The 11,197-nt window shown below is 37.6% G+C and overlaps 1 protein-coding gene and 1 non-coding gene across 2 annotated transcripts; both read left to right on the plus strand.

Moving 5' to 3' along the window:
• The first annotated feature begins 7,532 nt into the window (after positions 1 to 7,532).
• Positions 7,533 to 7,668, plus strand: LOC124087479 (U4 spliceosomal RNA). Its single transcript, XR_006850070.1, has one exon. It is a non-coding gene; the product is annotated as a U4 spliceosomal RNA (small nuclear RNA).
• Positions 7,669 to 8,836: 1,168 nt separating this feature from the next.
• On the plus strand, positions 8,837 to 9,784 carry LOC124087437 (olfactory receptor 9S13-like). Its single transcript, XM_046436328.1, has one exon. The coding sequence runs from the start codon at positions 8,837 to 8,839 to the stop codon at positions 9,782 to 9,784; it is 948 nt and encodes a 315-aa protein (XP_046292284.1).
• The last annotated feature ends 1,413 nt before the right edge of the window (positions 9,785 to 11,197 follow it).

The raw sequence follows: 11,197 nt of genomic DNA on the forward strand, positions 1-11,197 counted from the left end.
ACATAACTGGAAAGGTTTATCACTGTGGAGCCTGCATAGAGTAGCATGTTGTATAGCTTCTTCTACTGTTATAAGGGCTGCCCTAGCCTCTTTGGTGAGGCTACGAGGAGAAGCAAGATCTGGATCACCCTTAAGGGTAGCATACAAAGGCTGGAGCACACCATTAGGAATATGTAAATATCCCCTTATCCAATTAATATCTCCCAGCAGTTTTTGAAAATCATTCAGAGTTTGGAGATCCTGAGTTCTTATGGTGATTTTTTGTGGTTTCAATTTGTCATGCCCAATGATTGCTCCCAAATACTCAATAGAATTCCCCGTTTGAACATTTTCAGGTGCGATACGTAGCCCATATTGAGCTAACAGCTTTACTAAGTCTTTATAGGCCTCATGAACTATCTGCTCTAACTTAGCGGCCAATAACACATCATCCATATAATGAATGATCTTGATGGAGGAATACTTATGTCTGAGAGGTGCGAGTGCCTTCCCCACATAAATCTGGCACATTGTGGGACTATTAGCCATTCCCTGCGGCAACACTACCCACTCAAACCTAAGATCTGGCTCCTCGTGTTTACACGAGGGAAGGGTGAAAGCAAAACGTTGTGAGTCTTTAGGATGCAAAGGAATAGAAAAGAAACAGTCTTTAATGTCAATAGCAATAATATGCCAGCCCTGAGGAATAGAGGAGAGCAGAGGAAGCCCTCTTTGAATGGGCCCCATAAGTTGCATTTGAGCATTAACTGCTCGTAAATCATGCAGTAGGTGCCACTTTCCTGATTTTTTCCTAATAACAAATATGGGAGTATTCCATGGAGAAGTAGAAGGTTGGATGTGACCCAAGTCCAGTTGTTCTTTGATTAAATTATGGGCTGCTGCCAATTTAACCGAGGGAAGAGGCCACTGAGGCACCCAAACAGGCTCCTCGGTGAGCCATGTTATGGGTATTTGAGCCCCAGTGGCCCCTAGGAAAAACCCAGACCAAATCTGTTAAGCTTTTGATGACCTTGCACAGGATGCCTATGCCCCTGTAGATGTTTTCCTAGTTCTAGACCTGGCCTATACCCCATATTTTGCATAATCTGTTGAGACACCGGGGAATAGTCATTACTAAGAGTGAGCCCCATGTCTTTCATCAGATCACGACCCCATAAAGAGATAGGTAAATCAAGTACATAAGGCTGAAAAGTGCCATTGTGTCCTTCTGGGTCCTTCCAAGATAGATGTCTACAGCTGATTTGAGGGGCTTGGGCATATCCCAAACCTCTCAGTGATTGATCGGAGAGCTGCACCGGCCACCCCTTTGACCAGTCCTTTTGTGCAATTATACTACGATCTGCTCCAGTATCCAGCAATCCCAAAATTGATTTGCCTTCTATGGTTAAGTTTAAAGTAGGACGGTCATTCATATCTAAGGACAAATAAACAGAATTCCCTCCAGTAACTCCAATCTCATCACTTGTCCTTGAAAAGGAATCAGCAGGAAAGCGGGTATGCAGACTGGGTAGAAGTAGCAATTGGGCAATCCGGTCTCCTGGGGAAATAGATACAATGCCCCTTGGAGCTTCCACCATAACTTTTATTGCCCCTACAGTATCAGGGCTAATGACTCCAGGAAAGACATGAAGACCTTGTAAAGTAGAGGATGCACGTCCAATTAGCAAACCTACAGTGCCAGGCGGTAAAGGCCCTTTGAACTCAGTTTCCACCAATTGGACTCCCATCTTAGGTGTTAACACGAGTCTGGAGGTGGAACAGAGGTCCAATCCCGCGGCACCTGTAGTGGCTCTCCGCGTCTCATGGGATGGCGTAGAGATGGCCATGTCTCGGGTTTGGGTGTGACATTCTCCATTGCCCCATATATTTGTGGGCCCTGGGGTTGGGGGCCCCTTCGGCCGTTTTTTGGCCCAGCTGAAATAGGCTGTCCATGGATGTCCCTCACTGATCTACACTCTTTTGCCCAATGGTTCCCTTTTTTACATTTTGGACACAGCCCTGGTTGACGAAAGCCATTGGAAGGGCCACTGTGAGGGGGTCCAGTAAAATTATCTTTTTTAGGACATTCACGTCTGAAATGACCGGGCTGACCACAATGGAAGCATGTTCCGGCACCAGGATTGCCCCCTTTTGCCACCCGAAGGACAGCAGCTGCAAGACCTGCATTAGTTAAAGGTCCTCCAATCTCTCTACACACTTTCATCCATGCTTCTATGCCCTTATTTTTATAAGGAGTGATTGCCGCTTTACATTCCTTGGTGCATTGCTCAAAGACCAATTGCTTGATAAGGGGCATGGCTCTATCAGGATCCCCAAAAATCTTTCCAGCGGCATCCACCATCCTTGCTACAAAATCTGAAAAAGGTTCTGTAGGGCCTTGTAGAATCTTGGTCAAATTACCAGACACCTCTCCTCTATTTGGAAGTGACTTCCATGCCCCAATGCAAATGTTGTTAATTTGATCATATGCCTCAAGAGGAAATCCTGTCTGTTGATTTGCAAATCTACCCTGTCCCAAGAGCATATCCTTGTCCCAATGGGGGTGTCCCGCTGCATGGTTTTGGGCGGCCTGCTCTATTGCGCCCTCTAGCACGAATGCTCTCCAGTCCAAATATTTACCCGGGGAAACGCAAGCCCGAACAAGGCTAGCCCAATCAGAGGGAGTCATACAGTATCTAGACAGATTTTCCACCTGAGTCAGCGTGAAGGCGGCATCCACCCCATAAGTGCGTACAGACTCCGCCAGGGTCTTCACAATTTTAAAATCTAAGGGTTCATGGACTCTTCCCCTGTTGTCATCCTGAAAAACTGGATAAGCAAGACCCATCTCAGCGTGAACAGCCCTCCATGTTTGGGCATGGAAAGCTCTTCCTGAAACGCCCCCGCCATACGGCGGTGGATCCGGGGGATCGCTTTTCTTGAGCCCTTGTTTATCTGTGTTCCCTTCTCCTATAGCTAAACTCCCTAGCTGACGAGACAGCCTCCCGAGCTCTTCCTCCTCCTCCTCCTCCTCCTCTGACCCACTTTCGCATAGGGGTGTACGCAGCATACTGAGATCTGGATACAACCGTTTCCTCCCCCGTCTCATGCTCCGCACACTCCCATCCTCCCGAGTCACTTCACTTTCTGCCGTCTCCGATTTTTCCTCATGCAATCGCTCTAAAACCTCCTGTCCTTTAGTAAGTGCTTCCTGACATCTGTCATCTGTAAGGCAACCACGGACCATTTTCCAAAGGGGGATCACCCCACCCTCTAATATGCCCTGCTCAGAAGCAAAGTCAAGATCTTTGCCTAATTTATCCCAACTAGGCACAGTAAGGCTGCCCGAAAATGCAAACCACGGTGCAGCGATATCTATCTTCTGTAAAAATCTCTGTAAAGTACTATGTTTCACTTCCAGTCCCTTGGAACGTAACAGGCCATCTAGGGCCAGGAGAAGCGGACTTGAAGATGCGGCACCCATGACACAACAACAAAGAAAGCACAAAAGAAAGAAAGCGAAAGTAGGAGCGAAAGTACACAGTGCAGCTGCAATAAAATGTAAGGCTCTCTCTTTCATTACAGAGGAGCTGTCCCGCTTTGGTCGCGGATCCCACTTACTAGGGACTAACCCCACTTTGATCGCGGATCCCACTTACCTGGGACTAACCCTGCTTTGATCGCGGATCCCACTTACCTGGGACTAACCGGTGCACCACCCCTGACTGTTGAAAGTTCTGGTTCCCGGGTTTCGGCACCACTTGTCGCGACCCCTTGCCCGCAAGGAAGACGCAACTCGAGAATCTTCTTTCAACAGTTTATTCAGGCCCTGGATATTTCTTCTTCTCTCTCTCGGATGCCCCTCCCAGCCTTAATAAAGCATCCCAAGCCCCAATGCAAAGCTGCCGCGTGGAGCTTTCTCACAGGGTGATGTAAAATCATGTGCCAACTTTCCTAGATAAGGAGTTGTTTGTCACAGACCACAGCGGAGCCAGCGTCATCTTGTAATGGCGACCATAATCTGCAGAAACGGCAGAAGCGGCTCACCACACTTTCTCACATGACTACAATGAAAACAAAAAAATAGTGAAATTAACATTTATATATGCTACCATATAGTACATAGATACCATTTAAATTTTACTGATTGATTTGATAAATTTATTAGTAGAAAAAATACTTTTTCCCTTGTATCCTTTTCTTTTTTGTTCAACATCTGATTCAGTATCATACATTACATTTACCTGTCATACCTCTTTAATCTCCTTCAATATGGAACTTTTTCTTAGTCTTTCTTTTTCTTTCTCATTTTTGACATTTTGAAATGTTAGTCAATTTAAGTCTAATGTTTCTTGTTGGGCAAGATTCAGGTTCTGTATTTGGATCAGGAATACCATAGAAGTGGTACTTCTTTTTCATTAGTATATAATATCATAATGATTTTTCTCCTTATGATGATGTTAAATATGTTATGATATTTTTATCTTTTTTTCTTTTGTATTGGGGAATGAACTTAGAGGTACTTCATCACTGAGCCACATCTCCAGTACATTTTATTTTTTAAATTTTGAGGCAGGTTATTGCTAAGTTGCTGAGGTTGGACTGAAACTTGAGATCCTATGCCTCAGCCTCCTGAGTCACTGGGATTATAGGTGTGTACTACCATTCCCACCAGTGATGTTAATTTTGGTCATTTTGTTAATATGATGTCTACCGACTTCTCCAATTATATAGTTGATTAGTAAGTATGTTAGTTAATACTTAACCAATATATATTTTATTGGTAGGTATTTTTAAACCATGTGGTATTGTTTCTTTTAACACTTGTACCTGTTATTTTTAGACAATTGATGACTCTCAAATTAATCATTTATTACTTTGAGGGTTGCCAAATGATGGTTTTGTTATTGCACCATTTTTTCCATGTAAATTATTTTTAACATTTTTATAGTAAAGTTATCCTTTTATTCATTCATTATTAATTTATTCACAAATAGATAAAGCATAGCATACCACAGAAAATATTGAGTGTAAGTGGCAAAGACAGACCTCTTGCCTTTTTTCCTAATCTTAATGGGAGATCTTTTGTTTTCCACCATTAAGGATAATACTACTGATCTGGGTACATGGCTCAGTGGTACAGCATTTGCCTGGTATGTAAGAGACTCTGGATTCAGTTCCCAGCACCAGGTGCAGGGAAGGTTGATAATTTTTTTCATAGATGCCCTCTATCAGGCTGAGGATAACTGCTGAGTTGTTATTGGGAATGAATGTATGTTTTTGTCAAATGATTTTTTTCTAGACTTATTGTTTTTCAACTTATGTAGATGGTTAATACAGTAAATCCCATTGCTTTATTTTTGTATGTTAATTCAGCTTTGCACCCTGGTGTAAATTATACTTGGTTAGAGTATTTCATCTTTTTGATCCTTTGTTGGATTTAATTTTCTGAAATTTTGTTAAAACATTTTTTCTCTATGTTCAAAATAGATATTGTCCTGTAATCTTCTTTCCTTATTATTTTCCTGATTGGTTTATCAACATTAAACTGGCTTTATAAGATGAGGAAGTATTCTTCATCTTAATTTTATGGTAAATTTATATGGTATTGTTATGCTTTTACTCCAATGTTAAGAAGGATCTTTATAATTCATAAGGTAACTTTGAGTGAGAAAATTGTTGCTCTTCCTATAGCAATAAGGCCTATTTCACTTGTCTCCAAACTTTTACATAGGGACTGACTTTATTAGAGTCATTTGGGAATCTTCAAAAATAAACAAATCTTTCCCTACACTCTTCTCACTTATAGGCATTTTTCAATATTCAGATTAATTAAGGATAAGGTGTGACCCAGGAATCTGTATAAAAAGCAAATGAAGCCTCCCACTCTCAAGGTGATTTGGAAGTATAGGGAAGTTGTGCCAATATTTCCTATACTTAACTCCAGAGCCTTCTTAATTTTTCAGAAAGACTGCACATTTATTTATATATCTTGTCTGACTTACCCTCTTGGTTTTAATAATAATTGAATGGCTAGATGAGAGGACATAGAGAAGTTTTGGAAGATAACATGTTGGAAGGAGTTTCAGTTCTGCCTTTGAGAAATACAAGAGTAAACTTCTTCTGACATTCAAACTGAAGACCCAATGTAGGATTCTCTTGCTTCTAATTAGTGTAAAGCACATGAGAGTTGGAAATAAATAGGTCTACTTTTCGAATGTACTTAGATGCTTGAACAAATCTGTACATACTGTAAACCAATTTTGTCATGAATTATACTTTCCTCAAAGCCTTCTTTAAAAGAACAATAAACTTTTAAAATACTTCAATAAGTCTTTATTTGGAATAAGCTGGATCTCAAGTAAGGTAACTGTGTTTTAAAAATCATATTCTTTTCCTTTTAGTATTTGGTAGTTAATATTGGTTTCTAGCAGTATCTTTTATTTTGTTTTTAGAATTTGGGATGAAGTTTACATAGCAGATGATGAGCCATTTAAAATGTACAATTTAGTGGCATTTCTTCCACTAAACATTTTCTGTTGTATGCTATATAGATTGGCATTTCTTCCATAGATTCCACAATTTATAGTTGTGCTATTGTGAAACCATCATATGTGTGTGTGTGTGTGTGTGTGTGTGCACGCACGTGTGTGGTTGTTTTTTTTTAGAATTTTTTTATTTTATTTGTTCTTTTTAGATATACATGACAGTAGAATGTATTTTGGCATACTATACATACATGGAGTATAACTTATTCTAATTAGGATCCTATTCCTGTGGTTATACATATTATGGAGCAACCCTGCTTGTGTATTCAAACACAAGGCTAGGCAATTTATGTCCGGTTAATTCTACTGTCCTTCCTATCTGCCCCCTCCTTCATTCCCCCTTGTCTAATCCAATGGACTTCTATTCTTCCTTTCCCCATCCTCCCTTGTTGTGGGTTAGAATCCACATGTCAGAGACAATATTCAGCCTTTGTTTTTTTAAAGATATTTTTTAGCTACACACGGACACATTATTTTTTATTTTGTTTATTCATTTTTATGTGGCGTTGAGGATCAAACCCAGTGACTCACATGTGCAAGGCAAGTGCTCTGCCACTGAGCCACAACTCTGGTCCCTCAGTCTTTGTTTTTTTTTGGAAGATATTTTCTTAGAAAAAATTTCTTCTTTGTTCTGCACACTCTCTCATGTATCAATTATTTATTCAGCATTTTCTATTTCCGACGTGCTGTATATTTCATTTAGCTTGTATGATCATTTAATTTAATCCTTATGGAAATTCTATGGAGCCAACTTTTTAAGTCATATTTTGTTAATGAGAAAACATGCTCATGGAATTTAATCAATTGTTTAAGATGATTCAGTTAGTAAGAGATGGAGCATGAAATAAAATTCAGATTGATGTGAATTACAACTCCATACTTCTAACCCAGAAAACATTTTGATTTCATAAGAAATTAATAATAGAAGCTAAATAAATTTCATTCCTTCTGACTTTATGGGACTTCCTATTTTATGAAAATATTTAGTTAAAAATATGTATCTTCAGCTTTGCGCAGTGGCAGTATCGTAGCCAATGAGGTTTATCCGAGGCGCGATTATTGCTAATTGAAAAATATGTATCTTCAAAGATGTAATGAGTTCCTTGAAGGAAGGGAAACTTTTTGTTAGTTCAAAAATTAAAAATAGTAATGAAATCACAGAATTATAACATCAAATTTATTTTTCATCTTGGATTTAACATTTTAGATATTAAAATATTAACATTATTAGCATATTATCTATGTGCCTTTTAGCATTTGATGTTAAGCATTAATACTTATAGAAAAGCAAATCAGAGCCTATGCAATACTGAGTTTTGGCCCTACTTATTTATAGTAATGTCTTGTATTTTATTAACAATATATACAGGGAAAAATCACATCTTGTAGGGGAAGTTAATTTTATACTTCAACTGAAGTGCTTCTATATAAACAAAATAATTCATTATTTTAAGACTGTCAAAAGTTGTCTTAGAGCTTGTCAAAAAGGAAACTCTCAGAATCCAGAGATTAGCTGTTTGTAGTAGGAGAGAGAAGTTGAGTTGTGTGTGGCTAGTAAAGGTGATCAAATTTAATATATCACTTGGATGACATTCAAGATTGGTGCTGCATTCTACTGTATAAAATCATGATACCATATTTCCTAAGTTTTTAAATATAGCAGAATATTTTAAGAGATCCAAATTAAATTACATTCTGTGGTGGGGAAGGGAGTTCACTCAATTTCTCATTTCTAAATTAAAATAACTTTATGTGTTTGCATATTTGTTTACTTGACTAATATTTATGTTTTTAGGAAGTTTGAGTCATTGTAAATATTGTTTTTCATATTCCCTTTCATTTAATCCTCACAATAATCCTTTATAGTAGCTATTATTAGTCTTTCCACGTGACAGGAGGACTTTTGACTCATCCAAAGCATTAAGTAGTTATTAAGTAGTTATCTTAGATTCTTTTAGACTCAAAGAGATAAAACTAGGGCTCAGGCCATCACAGTCAATGGCATAAAATAACTGGGTCACATCACTACCTGAAACATCCTTTGCCCATCCACATTTCTCATATAACACTGACACTGAATTTAGTAGAACCAACCTAAACAACCTCACTTTGGTTGCACATAGGGCACTTCCAAATGTGAAACTATTTTGTCAGATACTCTGCCAATAAATCTCAATTAGCATATTTAAACAGCACATTTAAAAATATTAGCATAAGTTTTTCAAAGGGAACTTCAGGAACCAAGAGTTGATCAACACTTTCCACAGGTTTATCATAATGCTTTCATTTTTCTCAGATAGGTCTCAGCAATGAAGAGTGAGCCAAGTAGGAATTACTCAGAATTGACAGAGTTTATTCTCCTCGGATTCAGGACATCTCCAGAAGTACAGGTTTTCTTATTCTTACTGTTCTTGCTTATCTATCTGGTAATTGTATTGGGAAACATCAGCATGTTAATCGTTATTAAAATCGACTACAGACTTCACACACCTATGTATTTCTTTCTTAGAAATCTATCTTACTTAGATCTCTGCTACTCCACAGTCATTGCACCCAAAACTCTGGCTACTTTCTTGTCCAAAGAAAAGAAAATTTCCTACAACGGGTGTGTGACACAGTTCTTTTTCTTTGCCCTTTTTGTTGGGACTGAAGGTTTCCTTCTGGCTGTGATGGCATATGATCGCTTCTCAGCCATTTGCTCGCCTTTCCTCTATACTGTGCGGATGTCTCAGCAGGCTTGTGTCCGCTTGGTGCTTGGATCCTACATCTGCGGATGCATCAACTCCATGATACAAACAGGTTTCACCTTCAGTTTGCGTTTCTGTCAAGAGAACAGACTGGACCACTTTTTCTGTGATGTCCCAGCCCTGATCAAGATCTCATGCGTTGACACCTTTGTGAATCAGATTGTGCTGTTCGTGCTCTCTGCTGTCATCATCATCACCACCACCACCGTCATCCTGGTTTCCTATGGGTACATCCTCTCCACTGTCCTCAAGATCCCCTCGACCCAGGGCAGGAGTAAGACCTTCTCCACGTGCAGCTCTCACATCACGGTGGTGAGTTTATTCTATGGAACTGTGTTCTTCATGTACGCCCAGCCTGGGGCCATCTCCTCACCAGAGAAAAGCAAGATTATAGCTGTATTCTATACTCTTATCATTCCTATGTTGAATCCTCTGATTTATAGTCTAAGGAATAGGGAAGTGAAAAATGCTCTGAAAAGGATATTGTTGACAAAAATGCCTTTTTATTAACTTTCAGCCATCTATAAAACTGTAGAGTCTACTAAAAAACAATATTAGCAATAATTTATTATTAAGCAGTTTGAATGAATGGCATCTAAAAGTTTTGGAGGTAAACATTTATTTTCATTTTTCAATTGTCCATAGGGCTTTTAAAATTGAATTTAAAAATCAATCGGTATTTAATATTTCTACATAATTATTTTATAGTGTGATATCTAAGTATTACATAGATTCAAAACTAAAATACAGTAATACCAAATTAATACACATATTAAATTGATTAATAAAATATATGTATTTGTATGTTATGAACATCTATATTTCATCTGTCTATCAAGAGGAAAAGAGACATTATAGAATGTTCTATGTTCTTTGATCATTATTGTTTGGCATAGTCCAATTTTTGCAAATCAGAATTAGAAGAGCTATGTAAAGTAAGTTATTGTCTTTGACAAATAATCACACAAAAGAGTAGTGCCAATTTTACATTAGTAATATTGTTAAGTCATTCAAATATTAAAGATCCCATTAAGAAGAAAAAAATAAGTTAATGTGGGGGCTGTTGTAAAGCTATATTGTCATCAAGGTCTTAATAGATCTTAGTTAAATGGTCAGTATTACTTACACTTATTTAGTTTCTTTTTATGTTCCCGTATCATTTTCACAATTTGTATATTAATTTAAAATCCTTATTTTTTTCTAGATTTGAAAACTTATTGCCACAGAGTTACAATAACTGAATCCTTTCCATCTCTGTGGTTCTACATGTATTCCGTTTTTAATTCTGATAGTTTCATCCTGGTTTTGCCCCTTAGTTAGACTTGCCTCAGATTTGACTTTCTGTCATTAGAAATTTGAGTTTCATGTCATATAATTATAATGCACTAATTATAAACAATAATAATAGAAGTGCTGTCAGTAAAAGAGGGCAAAGGGATTGGGAGAAGGAGTAAAAAAGGGAAGGGAAGGGAAGTTATCAGAGAATGTGATCAAACATATGTGCATGTTCAAATATGGAATACCGAATCCCACTATTATGTATAATTATTATGCATGAATAAAAGTAAAATTTTAAGAAGTATTTTATGGTGTGACATCTTGTTATTACAGAGTCTTTATGCTTTATTTTGCTTAAGAATATTCAAAATTGCAACATAAAACATTACAAATTAATATATATATATATATTAAATTTATTAGTATAATATTGCATGTACGTCTGCATACCCTTGTAATTTATTTTTCTAAGATCTTCTGGTCATTTTCTGAATTTATGTGCTGAATGCTTAGTGACATTATTTTCAGTTTTTATTTTAATGAATTATGTTTTATAATCTTTTTAGAGTTTTCAGTGTAATTTATTTTAATTTTTACTATTATATAAATTAATTTTTTTATAAACTTAATATTCTCTTTTAACCA

The sequence above is a fragment of the Marmota monax genome, unplaced genomic scaffold, assembly GCF_021218885.2.
Source record: "Marmota monax isolate L192 unplaced genomic scaffold, Marmota_monax_Labrador192_F-V1.1 WCK01_AAM20220418_F8-fsc00012, whole genome shotgun sequence".
NCBI lineage: Eukaryota > Metazoa > Chordata > Mammalia > Rodentia > Sciuridae > Marmota > Marmota monax.

What these genes read in the sequence shown, in the direction of transcription:
- LOC124087437 (XM_046436328.1), top strand. Translation starts at nt 8,837, where the DNA reads ATGAAGAGTGAGCCAAGTAGGAATTACTCAGAATTGACAGAGTTTATT.